The 19,151-nt window shown below is 36.4% G+C and overlaps 1 protein-coding gene across 1 annotated transcript; it reads right to left on the bottom strand.

Moving 5' to 3' along the window:
* Window positions 1–864: 864 nt before the first annotated feature.
* LOC105707998 (olfactory receptor 2K2) lies at window positions 865–18,698 on the bottom strand. The gene is made up of 7 exons (XM_012439086.2): window positions 17,058–18,698; window positions 13,741–13,918; window positions 12,105–12,180; window positions 11,373–11,571; window positions 8,941–9,160; window positions 7,903–8,113; window positions 865–2,622 (listed from the first exon to the last, which is right to left on the bottom strand). The coding sequence occupies exons 6-7, from the start codon at window positions 7,986–7,988 to the stop codon at window positions 1,623–1,625; spliced, it is 1,086 nt and encodes a 361-aa protein (XP_012294509.2). The 5' UTR covers window positions 7,989–8,113; window positions 8,941–9,160; window positions 11,373–11,571; window positions 12,105–12,180; window positions 13,741–13,918; window positions 17,058–18,698; the 3' UTR covers window positions 865–1,622.
* Window positions 18,699–19,151: the final 453 nt, after the last annotated feature.

Below are 19,151 nucleotides of genomic sequence, written 5' to 3'. Positions count from 1 at the left end.
ACCTCTAATACTTAACATTTTATTTTATATTTTAATTTGTCCCATAAGTTTACATTCCTCCAGTCAAAACCCTCTTCCCTTCCTTACTTTAGAAGTAGAGATAGACAAGTAAGAAGGTACACCTGGAGGCAGAAAGAATTAAGGAAAAAAAAATAAAAATAAAAATAAAATAAAAAAGGAAAAAGAATTAATTTTATTTTCCTTTTTTTTTTTTTTTTTTTTTTTTTGAGATGGAGTCTTGCTCTGTCACCAGGCTGGAGTGCAGTGGTGCAATCTTGGCTCACTGCAACCTCCACCTCCCGGGTTCAAGCCATTCTCCTGCTTCAGCCTCCCGAGTAGCTGGGATTACAGGCATGCACCACCAGGCGCAGCTAATTTTTGTATTTTTAGTAGAGATGAGGTTTCACCATGTTGGCCAGGATATTCTCAATCTCTTGACCTCGTGATCCACCCGCCTCGGCCTCTCAAAGTGCTGGGATTACAGGCATGAGCCACCGTGCCTGGCCTCTTTTTGAAAGATAAATTTTTGCTGGAAATAATGTCTCCCAATGTATGGTCACCGCCCAATCTATATCAGAATTTCTTGAGGCTCCACCTATAACTACAGATTATTGAGGAGCCACCCTAGAGTCACTGAATCAGAATATCTGGGAGTGAAGGCATTTTTAACAAGCAATGTTTGTATGCGAATAAGAGATTTAAAACAACTAATGTAAACATTGTCTCTATAATGTTTAAATATTTATAAAGCAATACACCTTACTGCCCTTGTTTCGTCTTTATAATTTTCACAAGTGGTATTTTCTAGTGGTGTGTAAAGCTGACAAATGTATTAATTTGAAATAAAGTGACTGGTGTAAAGCTGACAAATGTATTAATTTACTGAATGACTACTGTAAACAGAAAAGGTACAAAATAACAGGAATGCTTGTCCCTGTGAAGTCAATCATCCAATGAAGAAAAAAGACAAACATAAATGAAAAAGACTTAGTTAGTGTATGGGTGGTATACTGGCATAAAAGCAGATATAATTTGCACAAGTATTTGTGAGCTTAGAAAAGCAAGGCTGGAAGTAGAAAAATCAAGTAGGCATCATTGAATGCTTTACTCAGGGAGATAAGGAATTTTAATCAGGAGTTCTGAATAATGAAGGGTAATTTGAAAGCCACTATGATGTGGTAGAACAACCTCTGGCCAAGAAATCGGAAGGATGTCATAGTCCCAGTTCTACAATTGTGTGATGTTGAGCTAGTCTTTTACATTTTTAAATTCTGTTTTCTCAGTTGCATAATCAAGGCCAGTCTTTATTTGTTTCTTTTTGCTCCCACCTCATTTGAGAAAAGATTAAAGCACAGAAGATATACAAGATTTCTTCAGGAGCACACATTTGATGACTTCACAACTCAAAACCCCACAACCACAAAACACAAAAAGGAAATATTAACAAATGCAAATTGAAACCTACTATTGTTAATAGGCAATCACTCTGTGTATGCATCTCATAACTGTGAAATTATATAGAGATAAGATCCAATCAGAATTCTAAGAGGTTGTATGTGGTCTAGAATTTCTCTGGTGAGCTCTGCCAGGGGCACAGCTCTGGTAAAACCATAGAGACCCAATCAGAGACATCCATGTGTTTGATGCAATGGTATTTTGCCCAGCAGTTTCTTCATAGCATCTTTGACTTCCTTGTTTCTTAAACTGTAAATTATGGGGTTCAACATAGGGGTAAGCACTCCATAAAGCAAAGAGATGATTTTGTCTATTTTTTGTGAGTTTGATGAAGACAGCTTTAGATACATAGAGAGGGCAGCCCCGTAATACAAGATCACCACAGTCAAATGGGCACCACAGGTAGAAAAGGCTTTGTTTCTTCCCTCTGCTGAGCTGATTCTCAGAATAGTGGAAAGGATGAAGATGTAAGAGATACAAATTAAGAGCATTGGAATTGGCAACAAGAGAATGCTGACCATCAGCATGATCATGTCCATGAGCACTGAACTTGCGCAAGCCAACTTTAGCACCGCCAGAATTTCACAGGTGAAGTGATCAATGAGATTCCCACAGAGGGGTATCTGCAGGGCGAAACTGGTTTCCAGCAGGGCAGTCAGGCAACCCATCATCCAGGAGACCGCGGCCATCTGCGCACAGACACGCTTGTTCATGATGATGAAGTATCTCAGCGGGTTGCAAATGGCCACATAACGGTCATATGCCATCACGGCCAGGAGCACACACTCCGTGGAGCCCATGGCAAGGGACAGATACATCTGTACAGCACACCCAGAAGAGATAATGGTTTTCTGGGATGACAGCAAGTTTACCAGCAAAGTAGGAATAGAGGCAGATGTGTAACAAATATCCATGAAAGAGAGATTTCCAAGGAATAAGTACATGGGGGTTTTAAGGCGTGAATCTAGGATAGTGATTAAAATAAGAGTGCTGTTGCCCAGGAGGGTTGTCAGATACATTACAAGGCTGAAGATGAAGAGAACCACCTCTAACCTTGGGTACTGGGAAAATCCCTCCAAGAAAAAAATGCTCCAAATGGTGAAATTTTCTCCTTGCATTTTCTTTCTTTCATCTATATTTATTCCTGTAGTATTCCCTTCATTTAATCTGAGGACATAAAAAAATGAATAAAGTGTGATATTCATTTAGTTAGAAAAATACTCTCAAATTTATTTTTACTATTATAAATGCAATTTTACTACAAGAAATCACAGGATAGTGTATTTATTGATGTAAGGGGGGAAAGCAGGTTTGATCTATATAAGTTGATTCTTCCACAACAAAATTTAGATAACAGCGAATTTGAAAAAAGAATATATATATTTAATACTTGAATCTGAGCTCCTAAACCTATCCTTGGCACACAGTAGGTCTTTAATAAAGATTTGAAAGTGACTGAATGAGGAAAAATATAAATGTACACTGAATAAGTTATTGAGTTCAAATCAGAAAAGTAATCCAGATAAGTGAAGAAAAGAAAGCTCAAATATACAATAAAAAGCAATATTGATCTTCACCGAAACAAGAGGAGAAACCTTGAAAGAAACAAATAAAATAAATTTTAGGCCAGGCACAGTGGCTCATGCCTGTAATCCCAGGGGATGGATTGCTTGAGCTCAGGAGTTAGACCAGCTTAGGCAACATGATGGTGAAATCCTTCCTGTCTCCAGGAAAAATACAAAAATTAGCCAGATGTGGTGGTGCATGTCTGTGGTCCCAGCTATTCAGGAGGCTGAGGCTGAGACTGGGAGGCAGAGGCTGCAGTAAGCTGAGATTGTGCCACTGCACTCTAGCCTGGATGACAGTGAGACTCTATCTCAAGTAAGTAAGTAAGTAAGTAAAGAAATAAATAAGCCAACTTCAGAGTTAGAGGCTCTGGGTCTAAATAAACTCTGTCCTTTCCCGCTAACAGTTTGGGGGGCTGTATACTGGTTTCAAAAAGGACAACAATGCTCAAAGCATTGTAGATACTAATTTGTAATTATATTTAAGAGCTAGTTTATGTCACACAAAATAACCCACCCTCATTTAAATATTAATACATCCACTGTACAGTTTCATTCATTGTTGAGTCCCATATTATTGTGAGTGTGTAAAGAGTTGTAATAATTATAGCCAGGCAATACTTTAAAACCCATATACCTGGAAATGCAGAAACTAAACTCGCTTGGAAGATTATCATAAGATCTTTTTGAAAATAGATTACAGAGCATATAGTTATAAATAAGAACATTGGAATTGGCAAGAGAAGAATGTTGACCGCTGTCATGATCATATCCAGTGACCCACAGAGGGGTCACTGCAGCGCAAAACTAATTTCTAGCAGGGCAGTCAGAAACTTAAAGTTTTTTTTTTTCTTATGTTTCACATTATTAACAAAAAACTATTACAGAAACTTACCTTGCTTCTGAACTCATATTGCCCTTTAATAAACCTTCAACCTTTTTCTTTCTCCACTGAGTCTTTCCTATTTTCAAATATACATGTTCTTAAAAATTGCCTTCATCTTATAAATTTTTCTGCGAAATTTTATATTTAATAGATTTCTCTAATAATAAAATTATTAGGTTATTATAAAAGATTACTTCAAAGAAGCTTAATTTTTATACTATTGCTAATACTAACAAGCACAAAAGTTTTTAAATGAAAAAATCAGAAAACAGCAAATCGCAGGTAGCTGGGCTATTATTTAAAAAGTAACAGTAGCCAAGAAAAATTGATCATCCCATATGAATTCCCTGTCACCAACTTCAAATAAAATGTTGTTTTATGATGCACTTCATAAAGTTAACTATGTTCAAGAAATAAATTAATCCACATTTTAAAATGTTAAATATTATGTAAAAATCAATAGTGCAATTCATTTCTTTCAAAATTATTAACTTTTCCCACCACAACTAAAAATCTCAAAGGATAGCAACTGGAATATTAGGTAGATTTAAATCATTTGTTGTTTTAGGGGAATACCTGTTGTCCCTAAACAATTTAAAGTTCAGCAGCTAAGATATAGAGAGGTTTGAAACTTCAGATCCTTCAGGGATATTGTCCCAAAGATCCAATTATATTGAACTTTTAAAAAGCTAGAGAGTAAACCACATAGTTCCTCCAAAAGACTTTGGAAAAACTCAGAAAACAAAGTTTTCTATTCGCTTTCTTCTTGTCAATCCTAGCTAATGATTTCGGTGTAAAATACTTACCAGAATACAGAGAAAAGATGTCCCTACAATATTAAGACACATTTTGTGCATTAGTGAAATTACTTCCTAGTTTTCAGAAATTAGGGAAAGAATATTTACTTTTTAAAGACACAGAGAAATCACTGACTGTGATCAGAAATGTTATTCTGATCAGAAATGTTATTCAATATACACACACTGAGAGGATCATAAAGCAATAAAACGTGGGTAGTAATGGGCATATCCTAGATCTTAGTTTGTTTTGTTCTGTTTTTGAGACATGGTCTGGCTTTGTTGCCCAGGCTGGAGTGCAGTGGCATGATCTCAACTCACTGCAACCACCATCTCCCAGGTTCAAGTGATTCTCCTGCCTCAGCCTCCTGAGTAGCTGGGTCTCAGGTGCGTGCTACCCAACAGGGCTGATTTTTGTATTTTTGGTAGAGACGGGGTTTCACCATGTTGGCCAGACTGGTCTCAAACTTCTGAGCTCAAGCGATCCACCCGCCTGCGGCCTCCCAAAGTGCTGGGATTATAAGTGTGAGCCACCATGCCCAGTCGCAGATATTCATTTCTAAACACCATTCACAACTAGAAGGAAACATGGCTCCTTGTGAAGATAACTAATACCAGAAGTAGGATGGGGAAAGAACAAGATTAACAGAGTATCTTATCGTACCAGAAACTAAGAAATATGCAAAGAGTGGTAGAGATGTAGCAAAGGGTCATAGACACCCACTTGATGAAGCTCCCATTGCTTAATTTAGGACAGATTGTTCAAAGTGTCAAAATAAAAAATGATTGATCATAATTCACAGAATAAAATAAAAATGTACAAGTTCATTATGACTTAAATAAATAGGAATATAAAGCTCTTCCTCACAGTAAGATGCCAAAAAAATAAATATAGAGGAATGGTGTTAGAAAATAATCATGGTTAAGGGTTTTGTAGGCAATAGATTCCCATAGGTTAAATGTTGTATTAGGTTGATACAGCATTGTAGTTGTTGAAGGTAAAAGTTAGATGAACAGGATATTTACATGGTGTCAAAATATCTCACCACAAATTACTTAGTAAGTTTAAAGATAAAATAATAACTTTACAGTGGGGAGACCTGGAGGATAATCGTGTTAACATCACCAGAATTGGAACAAATAGACTCCATGTGCCTTCTGATATGAGGTACTGAGAATACACTATCACCTCTGTGGTATTCCCATCAAAATTAAATCACCTGAATCTAACCATGAGTGCAAACCAGACAAACCTAAATTTAGGGATACTACGCAACATAATCAGCCTACACTTTTCAAAAGTACAGACAAGTCTCAAAAAAGGATATACAAATGGCCAAAAAACATATCCAAAAAATGCTCAACATCACAAATTATCAGGGAAATGCAAATCAAAACCACAATGCAATACCACCTTACTCCTGTAAGAATGGCCTTAATCAAAAAATAATGGATGTTGGCATGGATGGGATGAAAGGGAAACACTTTTACACTGCTGGTGGTAATGTAAACTAGTACAACCACTATGGAAAACAGTGTGAAGTTTCCTTAAAGAACTAAAAGTAGATCTACCATTTGATCCAGCAATACCACTTTTGGGTATCTACACAGAGGAAAAGAAGTCATCATACGCAAAAGATACTTGCATGCATATGTTTATAGCAGTACAATTCGCAATTGCAAAAATACGGAACCAGACCAAATGCCCAATGATCAATGAGTGGATAAAGAAAATGTGAGATACAAATATATATAATGGCATTTGCAGCAACCTGGATGGAATTGGAGATCCTTATTCTAAATGAAATAACTCAGGAATAGAAAACCAAACATCCTATGCTGTCACTTAAAAGTGGGAGCTAAGCTATGAGGATGCAAAGGCATAAGAATGACACAATGAACTTTGGGGACTTGGGGGAAAGGATAGGGGAGTGGGGGATAAAAGACAATATACTGGGGATAGTGTAAACTGATGGGTGAACCAAAATCTCAGAAATCACCACTAAAGAACTTATCCATGTAACCAAATACTACCTGCTCTCCCAAGACCTACTGAAATAAAAAAGAAGAAAAAATAAAATAATAAACTCCTAATTTAAAAAAAAAGTGTCACAATCAATCAGGAAGCAAAAAGAGAAACCAAGAAAATGTTCCATACCTGAAAAAGATAGGACAACTGAATACAATACATGCCCCAGCATTGAAGCTTAGATCAGGAAATACCGGGCTATAACCAACATTATTAGGACAATCGACAATATTTGAATACGGGCTGGGGATTAGATATTAGTAGTCTATCAATATCAAATTTCCTGACCTTGATCACTGTACTATGGTTATGTAAGATAATGCTCTTGTTCTTAGGATATACAGACTGAAGCATTTAGTGTTAAAGGAGGAAAATCTCTAAAGAATGTGGGAAAGCCTTCACCTTCTCCTCAACTCTTAATACTCATAAGAGGATTCATACTGGAGAGAAACCTACAAATGTGAAGAATGTGACAGCTTTTAAGTGGTCCTTGGGTCTATCTAATCATAAGATAATTCATACTGGAGAGAAACCCTGCAAATGTGAATAATGTGGGAAAGTCCAGCCCTCAGGCCTTCTATAAAATAATTATACTGGAAAAAATTACTGCAAGTGTGGAGAAAAAATTACTGGCAAACCTTTAACCAGTTCCAAGCCTTTATTGTACCTGAGATAATTCATATTAGACAAAAATTATATAAACATAAAAAAGTAACAAAGCCTTTAACCAGACCTCAAACCTTAATGAACCTAAGAAAATGTATTTAAAAAACATTTTTTTGAGATGGAATCTCACTTCATCACCCAGGATGGAGTGCAGTGGCACGGTCTTGGGTCACTGCAACCTCTGCCTCCTGGGGTAAAGTGGTGCTCCTGCCTCAGCCTCCTGAGTGGCTGGGATTATAGGCATGTGCCACCATACAGGTTGATTTTTGTGTTTTTGGTAGAGATGGGGTTTCACCATGTTGGCCAGGCTGGTCGCAAGCTCCTGACCTCAGGTGATCCACCTGCCTCAGCCTCCCAAAGCCTAAGAGAATTTATATTAGAGACACCCTACAAAGGTAAAACATGTGACAAAAGCTTTAAGCACATCTCAGGCCTTAGAAAATATTAGGTAATTTATTCTAAAAATGCAATGAATGTGAAAGGAGCAAAATGTCTCCAACTTACCCTGAAATCATCGGTAAAAACAGGTTTTTTAAAAGTTGTGTGTGAAAAGAAGAAGCACTTATTCCCACATTCTTAGTGCAAGTCATGCAATCTCCATATTTTCTGCGTCCTTATGATGGCTCATTTACTCTGATCACTGACGGCAAACGTACAGAAAGAAGACCATCAGAAGAACTTGGTCCTACCACACGAATAGGCAAATTGTTTCCTTCTAGGAAAAGAAGGAATAACACAACTATATTGAATAATATGAAATTTTTAAATAGAGCTAATTAAGTAGTAGGATTATATTTTGGGGATAATGGGCTAAAGTGGCCCATATAGCATGAGCTTGGAAAAGTGAAACTCACTAAGTCCAATAGGTTTGTTCGACTGTAAAACATGGGAAACATGATTGTTAATGACTTCAAGTTTTAATAATATTAATCTTGACACTTTATTTTTCTAAAAGTCAGCACTCACGACAAATCCCTCCCATCACCAGACAACAAAACAACAAGAATTTTAGAAGAAAAATGACAATGAGATGACTGTCTATGTAGAAAATCTGAAAAAATCAATAAAAAACTGCTGAAACGAACAAGAAACAATTCCAGTAAGGCTTCGGGATACAGGGTTAACGTACAAAAGTCAATTACTCTCCTGTATACCAGCAAAGAAGAAGTGGAATTTGCAATTAAAAACACAGCATTATTTACATTACCATCTCTCCTCTGCAATGATATACTTGGGCATAAACCTAACAAAATATGTGTACGATCTATATAAGAAAAACTACAAAACTCTGATAAACGAAATCAAAGAAGAACTAAATAAACGGAGAGATATTTCATGTTCTTGGATGCTAGAAGACAATATTGTCAAGATGTCAGCTCTTTTCAACATGAGCTATAGATTCAATACAATCCCAATCAAAATCATAGGAAGTTATTTTGTAGATATCAATAAACTGACTGTAAAACTTTTATGCAAAATGGTACAGCCACTTTGGAAGACAGTTTGGCAGTTTCTTTCTTACAAAGTTAAACATACTCTTACCACATGATTTAGCAATTGTGCCCATTGGTGTTTACCCAGAGGAGTTGAATACATGTCCATATGAAAATGTGCACGAGGATGTTCATAGCAGCTTTTTTCATAATTCCCAAAACTTTGAATCAACCAAGATGTCCTTTAGTAGGTGAATGGATAAATAAATGATGGTACATGCAGCCAGTAGAACATTGTTCAGCACTCAAAAGAAATTAGCTATTAATTCCTGGAAAAAAAGACATGGGAGATGAATTTCAAGTCAAGGCTAAATGAAAAAACAATAGAATACATGAGGGAAACTTAAATGCATATTGCTCAGTGAAAGAAGCCAATCTGAAAAGGTTACATACTGTATGATTCCAACCACCTAATATTCTAGAACAGGCAAAATATGGCAACAGTAAAAAGATCAGTGGATGATAGGCATTGGGGGTAAGAAGAAGAATGAATAGGAGGAGCATAGAAGATTTTTAGGACAGCAAAAATACTCTGTATCATACTATAATAATGGGTACAAGTCATTAAAAATTTTCTAAAATCTATAGACTCTACATCACCAAGAGTGAACCCTATGGCACTCTGGAGGGGGATGTTGATAACTGGGGAGGCTATGGATGTGTAGGGGCACGGGGTATATGGGAAATCTCTCAATTTTTACTGTGAGCCTAAAACTGCCTTAAAAAATAAAATCTTAAAAAGTGATAATTACAAGAATATGTTGATGAACATTAAACTAACTTTGATAAAAATAATTTTCATATAAACAGCTATTATTTATTGAATGCTCACCACATGCCAAAGCACTATGCAAAGCATTTTACAGATTTTCTCTGTAAAATTATGTGATGTAGGAATACCCCATGCACAGCACACACCCATGCACTGCACATTCTTCTCCAGTGCTGATGGAATATCACCAGCCGATTTTGTGCCCACGCCCATCAGTATGCTCTTTCTCCACAAAGGCAATTGCACTCCTGAATTCTACTTCATATGTTAATTTTGCCTGTTACTGCATTTAAAAAAATGGAATCAGGGCAGGGTAGTGGGTCAAGTCTATCATCACAGGACTTTGGGAAGCCGAGGCGGGAGAACTGCTTGAGTCCAAGGAGTTTGAGACCAGACCAGGCAACACAGTGAGATCCTGTCTCTACAAAAAATTTAAAAAAATTCATTGGTATGTGACTGAAATCTCAGCTATTCAGGACGCTGAAGTGAGAGGATTGCTTGAGCCTGGGAGGTTGAGGTTGCAGTGAGCTATGATCACACTACTGCATTTCAGCCTGGGCAACAGAGCAAAACCCTGGCTCTGGGGAAAAAAAAAAAAAGGAAGCATATGATATGCATTATGGTGTGTTTGGTGTCCTTCCCTCCACATATGCCTGCAAGATTCATCCATGTTGACATATGTGGTTGCAGCTTGTCCATATTTGTTGTTGTTATTGACTGTTTTATAAACAACACACATTATCTGTTGTCCTATTGTTAGACATTTGAATTGTCTTCACTTTTTGGCTATTTCAACAATGTCATTATACACCTGCGTGCATATGTCTTTTGGTTCACATGCATACACATTTCTCTTGGGTATATACTTAGGAGTGGAAATGATAGGTGATAGGACGTGCTGACGTCAACTTGAGTAGATAGCGCTAAATGATTTTCCAATATGTTATGAAAATTTACACTCTCAAGAGTACCAGTTTCCTACTGATGCATAACAAACAAAACCAAAACTTAGTAACTCAAACAATCGCCACTTTCCTATGCATCATGGAAGTATGAGTAGAAATTCAGACTACTTAGGGAGGTATTTGTGAGATTATATAAGTTTGGCAAAGATTTTGGATTAGGAACTTTTTTTCTTGTATTCACTTTTTAAATTTTTTTATTTTTAATTTTTGTGGGTAGGTTTTTGTTTCTTCTAGGAGTTGGTTCAACTGTGGTCAGAGCTAATGAACTAATCCTCAGAATTAAAAAAACCTGGTAAAACTAATGAAAGGAGAAGATTCATTCTGTGAATAAATATTCTCCAGGAGAATTATCTAAAAGAAAGTTATTTCACTAAAGAATTTATGGTCTAGCCAGGCATGGTGGCTCAAGACTGTAATCCCAGTATTTTGGGAGGCCAAGGCTGGTGGATCACTTGAGGTCAGGAGTTTGAGACCATCCTGGCCAACATGGTGAAACACCCTCTCTACTAAAACACAAAAATTAACTCGGCATGGTGGTGCGCACCTGTAATCCCAGTTACTCGGGAGGCTGAGGCAAGAGAATCACTTGAACCCAGGAGATGGAGGTTGCAGTGAGCCAAGATCATGCCACTGTACTCCAGCCTGAGCGACAAAGCGAGACTCTGTCTAAAACTAAAAAAAAAAAAAATGTATCATCTAACATTAGGAATTACATGTAAAAGGACTACCTAAAAGAACACTTACAATTTTATATATTTCATGATGGAATTATGTGAGCACAAACAGATAGAGGGGTCATGGAAGTGATCATCTGCAGGCCACATCTGGCAGACTCCCAAATTAACTGCCTTGGGAAAATCTTATAACTCGTGGTGTACATCCTGTTCCATGAGTAAAGAATCTCGAGTTCCTCCTACTGTTGAAGTACTGATGAATACGTAACCTGTTGATGTTGAAAAGAACACCGATTTGTTTCTGAATCATACAGTTTTACTGCCTGTTTTGCACATAGAACATTTTAACCTGCACGTTGTCATCTGTAGCCAATGACTGCAACCTTTTTATTGTAATCACCAATGAAAAAGGACAACTTCCATTTGAGGAGTGCCCCTCCCCGCTCCTGAACTTTCCCAGAAAAGCCTTTCAAATTGAAGCTGACTCCAGACCATGCCCAATTTTGTTAGTGTACCTTCTCAAGTTGGTCCTCACACTTACATTTGACTTCCAATAAACCCTTAGCAAATTATTTCTGCCTCAATCTCCTTAACTTTAACTTTGGTTGGCAGAGGCTTCTCTCCAGATCACCCTCCTCCCCCCACCCCCTAAAAAAGATCCCAAGCACACACTAGAAATAAATGGTAAACAACGAAGTTTCCAGAGCCTTATTTTCTAAACACAGAACTTCTAGTTTAGCACATTCTTGCATTTGAAAGTCATTTTGATTGCCAAAAGAGTCAGATAAAAACATAAACTTACTTAAAAGACTTCAAGAGGAGACAGTACTGACATCATAAATGGGTTTAATGCCATATTAAGTAAGTTGAAATTAATTCTGTGGACAATGGAGAACTGTTTTAAGTAAGATAGAGACATAATTTTGATTATGAGCAAATCAAGATGTAGAATATTCTTGAACCAAGAAGATCCCTTATGCCTATCTACAGTCAATGACCTCCCCTGACCCCATGCCTCCAACTACAGATCTCACTTCTGTCACTATAGTTTTTCCTTATCTAGAATTTCACATAAATAGAACTATGTGTAGCATGCAGTCATTTCACTTAGCAAAATGTTTTATGTTTATGTAGTCATTTCTTTTATTGCTGAGTTGTATTCCACTGTGTAGATTTACAACTGTTGGTATACTCACTACTCGATAGACATTTTAATGGTTTTCAGTTTTGGCCTATAATAAATATTTACTTATGAGTCTTTGTGCAAACATAGATTTCCATTTGCCTTAGGTAAATACACTGGTGTGAAATTTATGGGTCATAGTACAAGTGTATGCTTAACTTCATCATAGTACAAGTGTATGCTTAACTTCATATGATACATCGAACAATTTCTCAAAGATGCTGTCCTATTTTGCTATTCCATTAGTGATATGAGAACTCCTCTTGATTCACATCTGTGCCAATGCTTTATTTTGTCACTCTGATTTTAGTCATTTCAATGTGTGATGTCATATGTTGGGTTTTTTTTTCCAGGAAACATGATTTACTAACATATTTTAACAAGTAGTATGTATAGAAAATAACCAATACCATGTTTTCGTATCTACAAATTATAAATATTCAAAAATGCCCCAGAATGTTCCAAATGTTTTTTAAAAACCATTTAATTCACATATCATACTATTTAACCATTTAAAATATACAATCCAATAATTTTAAGTGGATTCGCAGAGTTGTACAACTATCGACACAAAATCAATTTTAGAACATCAACCTTGAAAGAAACTCACACTCATTAACAGTCATTCTCTATTTTCCCCCAACCCCTTAACCCTAGCAAACTATTAATCTACTCTGTTTCCATAGATTTGCCTATTCTGAACATTTCTCATAAATGGAGTCACACAATGTGTGGTCTTTTAAGCTGACTTCTTTCCCTCATCATATGTTTTCAAGATTCATCCAAGTAATAGCAAGAATCATTATTTCATTCCTTTTCTTGCCAAATAATCTCTCATTGTATGGATATCCATACACAACGAGATATTTGGCAAGGAATGAAATAATCATACATGCCAAATATCTCATTGTATAGATATGCCACATTTAATTTTTATATAGTCATCCGTTGAGCATTTGGGTTGTTCCTAGTTTTTGGTTTTCATAAATAATGTTCCTATGAACATTTATAATTTTTTGTGGGACAGATGTTTTCATTTCTCTTGAGTATATGTTACACTTTGTTTAAACATTTGAGAAACTATAAAACTATTACCCAAAGCAGCTGTATCATTTTACATTCCCACCAGCAATGCTTGAGGGTTCTAATTTCTCCACTTCCTTATCAATACTTATGTGTCTTTTTTTTAATAGCCATTCTAGACAGTTTGTAGTGGCATCTCATTGTGGTTGATTTTTATGTATATATTGACCACCTGTATATCTTCTTTGGATAAATGTCGATCCAGATCCTTTGCCCATTATAGAAATTAGGTTGTCTTTTTGAGTTGTAAAAGTTTTTTTCTATATATTCTGAATATAAGTTCCTTATCAGATATAGAATTTGCAAATATTTTATCTGAATCTGTAGGCTTCTTCTTTCTTGACAGTGTCCTGTAAAAACAGAAAAAGATGTGAATTTTGATGGAGTTCAAGTTATATATTTTTTCTTTTGTCACTTGAGCTTCTGGTATCATGTCTAAGAAGTCTTTGCCTTACCCAAGGTTATGAAGATTTACTTCTAGATTTACTTTTTTTTACAGTTTTTGCTCTTACATTTAAGTCTGATCCATTTTGAGTTCGTTTTGTGTGCAATGTGAGGAACAAGTCCAACTTCATTCATTTGCATGTAGATGTCCAGTTGTACCAGCACTATTTGTTGAAGACTATTCTTTCCTCATCGAGTGAACCTGACACTCAAGTTGAAAGTCAATTTGCCATAAATGTAAAGGTTTATTTCTGGACTCTTAATTCTATTCCTTTGAACTGTATGTACAATCTTATGCCAGTACCACATAGACTTGATTACTATAGATTTTTAGTAAGTTTTGAAGTCAGGAAGGAGGAATAATCCACTTTTGTTCTTTTTCAAAATATTTTAACTATTGTGGGTCCTTTGCACTCCACATCAATTTTAGAATTAGTTTGTCTATTGAATCTGTAAATCAACTTGGTCACTATTGTCATCTTAACAGTATTAAGTATTCTAATCACAAGCAGGGATGTCTTTCCATTTACTTAGCTCTTCCTAATTTCTTTCAACAATATTTTACAATTTCCCAGAGTGTTATTTTTGCATGTTTCATTAAATTCATTTTTAAAAATTCATTTTGAACAAATAATTTTCTACTAAAAATGAAAGTTTTCTTAATTTAATTTACAGAAATTGGTACAACGTAGAAATAAGTGATTTTTGTAAATAACTTAGAAAAATCAATCATTAATTGATCCTCAAACTTGCTGAACTCATTTATAGTTCCAATAGGTTTTTAGTGAATTCCTTAGGATTTTCTATATACAACATATTATCTGAAAATATCATTAATTTACCTTTCTTTCCAATCTTGATGCCTTCTGTTTACTTGACTGATTTCCCTAGATAGAACTTCCAGTATAATGTTTAATAGAAGTATCAAGAGTAAACATCCTTATCTCATTCCTGATCTTAGAGGGAAAACATTCAGTCTTTTTCCATTACATATCATCTAACCCTATTATGTATTATCATGTAGTATTATGGTGTAAGCTGTGTTTTTTGTAGATCCAACTTATTAGTTGATGAAGTTTTATTTTACTCCAAATTTTTGAGTGGGGTGTGTGTGGGTGTGTGTGTGTATAAAATGAAGGGATATTGGATTTTATCAAATGCTTTTTCTGCATCTGAGATTATAATGTGGTTTCTTTTTTCCTTTATTTGCATGAGGCATTATATAACTTGATTTTCATATTAAACCAACCTTGTATTCCTGAAATTAATGCCTCATGGTCATGATGTATAGTCCTTTATCTACATTGCTTCACTCAGTTTCTAGTATTTTGCTCACAAGTTTTACATCTATATTTATAAGGGAAATCTCTCTATAGCTTGTTTAATTTTTCATCTATATCTTTGTCCAGTTTTGGTACTAGGGTAATACTGGTCTTCTATTTTCTTCTATTTTTTCAGAAGAGTGTGTAAATAATCGCTATTCTTTTGATACAGGCATAACTATTATGTACCTATAATTTAAAATTAAAAAGTTATAAATTTTAAAAAGAACTGGCATTCTTTAAAATGTTTTGTAGAATTCACTTCTTTGCCGGTAGCTTTTTGAGTACTAGCTTGACTTCTTTACTTGCTGTAGGTCTACGCATATTTCCTATTTCTTCTGAGTCAGATTTAATTTTTTGATTTGTATCTTCCTAAGAATGTGTCCATTTCATCTAAGTTGCATCTAATTTGTTGTCATATAGTTGCTCATAGTATTCCTTTATGTTCTGGTTTATTTTTTAAGATTAGCAAGTAGCAATATATCTCTTTCATTCCTGTTTTAATAATTCAGTGAGTTTTGTTTGTTCTTTGGTCAGTCTACCTAAAGATTTGTTGATCAACAATTTGGTTGATATTTTCAAAGAACCAACTTGAAGTTTCTTTTTTTTTTTTCCTATTCTCAATTTCATCATTTCTGCTCTGATCTTTATTTCCTCCCTTCAGGTTTAATTTGCTCTTTCCCCTCCACCCCCGATGCTTCAAGAGAAAGGTTTGGGATAGCTCTGATTTGTTTTTTGTTTTGAGCCAGGGTCTCACTCTGTCGCCAAGACTAGAGTGCAGTGATGCAATTATGCAGCCTCGAACTCCTGGGCTCAAGCAATCCTCCTACCTCTGCCTCCTAAACTTCTGGGATTACAGGCATGAGCCACTGCACCTGGTCTTTATTATTTATACTCTAGTAAGATGGCCTGTTTTTTTTTTTAATGTGTTTTCAGTTACAAATTCCCCTCTGAGCACTGCTTTTGCTGCATTTCATATGTTTTGGAGTTTTGTGTCATTTTCATTCATCTCAAAGTATTTTCTAATTTCTTTGGTGACTTCTTCTTGTTCCACTAGTTACTTAGAAGTATGTAACTTAATTTCCATGCTTACAAAATTCCCAATTTCATTGACTTATTAATTTCTATTTTCAATTCATTGTGATTAGTACCTTTTCTACAATTTCAGTCCTCTCACATTTTGATAGGAATTGCATTGAATCTGTAGATCAGCTTGGGAATTGTGGCTTGTTTTATATGGCTTATGGACTTGGGCAGGCCCCAAGAGAGGTGATAAGTATATGTCAGTGTAAGTTCATTAATTGCAACAAATGTACCACTGTGGTACAAGATGTTGATAGTGGGCAATGTTGTGGATGTGTGAGGAAAGGGAGTGCATGGAAATAAATCTCCCCTTTTGAAAGAAATATTCTAAAGGTGTTTTTCATACTTTTCTTCTTCCCTTACATTTTTGATTTCTGGAGAATAGTTCTGAACAATGTAAACCTTCATTTCAAAACTCTATTTCTAAAATTCCTGAAATGGCCAGAATAATTCAACGTCAAATTAGAAAGACCATATCAGCATAGAAAAGAATAAGCTAGAATCCAATACCTAGGAATCCAAACGAGAGCAAGCAGAAGTTTCAAGTGCAAATAAATATACCATATTCCACACTCCATATTTGAAGAACTTTTAAAAACTTGAACTCTCTAATTTTTTGACCAAAGGCAAAATTACCTACCCATAATCTTCTCTTCACTTAAAACTCACGTGTAGTCCAGGAGCAGTGGCTCATGTCTGTAATCCAACTTTGGGAGGCTGAGGCAGGTGGATCACTTGAGCTCAGGAGTTCAAGACCAGCCTGGGCAACAAACATAGTAAAACCACATCTCTACAAAAAATACAAGAATTTGCTGAGCACAGTGGTGTGTGCCTGTAGTCCTAGCTACTTGGGAGGCTGAAGCAGGAGAATCAATTTGAGCCCAGGAGTTTAAGACTGCAGTGAGCCAGGATCATGCCACTTTACTCCAACCTGGGCAACAGAGAGAGACCCTGTCTGAAAACAAAAAGTGGGGCCAGGCACAGTGGCTCACACCTGTAATCCCAGCACTTTGGGAGGCTGAGGCAGGTGGATCACGAGGTTGGGAGATCGAGACCATCCTGGCCAACATGGTGAAACTCTTATCTCTACTAAAAATATATATTAAAAAAAATTAGCTGGGCATGGTGGCACTTGCCTGTAATCTCAGCTTCTTGGGAGGCTGAGGCAGGAGAATTGCTTGAACCAGAAAGTTGGAGGTTGTAGTGAGCCGAGATTGCGCCACTGCACTACAGCCTGGTGACAGAGCAAGACTCTGACTCAAAAAAGAAAAAATGGCTCATGCCTGTAATCCCAACACTTATGGAGGCAGAGGCTGGTGGATCACCTGAGGGCAAGTATTTGAGACCAGCCTGGCCAACATGGTGAAACCCCATCTCTACTAAAAATACAAAAAATTAGCCAGATGTAGAAGTGAGTGCCTGTAATCCCAGATACTCAGGAGGCTGAGGCAGGAGAATTGCTTGAACCCACAAAGCAGAGGTTGCAATGAGCCAAGATGGTACCACTGCACTCCAGCCTGGACAACAGAGCCAGACTCTGCCTCAAAAAAAAAAAAAAATACTTATTTTTTAGATTGATCTAAAACATAATTCAAATAGGCATTATTTTTTACAGAAGTTTCCAGTTCAAAGCAAGATTGAGAGGAAGGTACAGAGTTCCCACATACCCCCTACCTTCACACATGTACAACCTTGTCCACTATCAACATCTTGTACCACAGGGTTACATTGGTTGCAATTGATGAGCTTACACTAATAAAGTTATCAACTTAATTTCATAGTTTGCCTTCAGGCTCACTTCTGCTGGTGTACATTCTATAGGTTTGGGCAAATGTACAATGATATATTCACAACCACAGTATTACACAGTGTTTTCACTGCTTTAGAAATCCCCCGTGCTCTATTCACTCTTCCCTTCCCCAATTCCTGGCAATCACTGATCTTTTTACTGTCTCCACAGCTTTGCCTTTTCCAGAATGTCACGTAGCTGGAATCGCACAGTATGTAACCTCTTCAGATTGACCTTTTTCATTGCATAATACAAATTTATTTTTCCTCCATGTTTCTCATAGCTTGATAGCTCTTTTTAGCACTGAACAATATTCCATTTTCTGGATATATCAGTTTATCCATTCACCTACTGAAGGACATCTTGGTTACTTCCAATTTTGGGGTATTTTGGATAAAGCTGCTATAAATATCCATGTACAGATTTTGCATGGACACAAGTTTTCAATTCACCTGCATAAATATCAATGAGTACAATCAAATGGCAAGGGTATGTTTAGCTTTGTATAGTTTTTTTTAAAAGAACAAATAGGCAGGGTGTGGTGGCTCACGCCTGTAATCCCAGCACTTTGGGAGGCCGAGGCAGGTGGATCACGAGGTCGAGAGATCGAGACCATCCTGGTCAACATGGTGAAACCCCGTCTCTACTAAAAATACGAAAAATTAGCTGGGCACGGTGGTGCGTGCCTGTAATCCCAGCTACTCAGGAGGCTGAGGCAGGAGAATTGCCTGAACCCAGGAGGCGGAGGTTGTAGTGAGCCGAGATCACGCCATTGCACTCCAGCCTGGGTAATAAGAGCGAAACTCCGTCTCAAAAAAAAAAAGAACAAATATTCTCAAATTCTATGTCCAGTACAACAGAGTAACTTCCCAGAAGACTGCCTTGTATATAGAAACTATAAACACTGCATTGAAAAACAAAGCAATTTTCTTAAGGCTCTAGAGT

Source organism: Aotus nancymaae, unplaced genomic scaffold (genome assembly GCF_030222135.1).
Source record: "Aotus nancymaae isolate 86718 unplaced genomic scaffold, 86718_ANA_hifiasm-v0.15.2.pri h1tg000003l, whole genome shotgun sequence".
NCBI classification, from domain to species: Eukaryota; Metazoa; Chordata; class Mammalia; order Primates; family Aotidae; genus Aotus; species Aotus nancymaae.
This window is presented reverse-complemented; position numbering and strand designations above follow the sequence as displayed.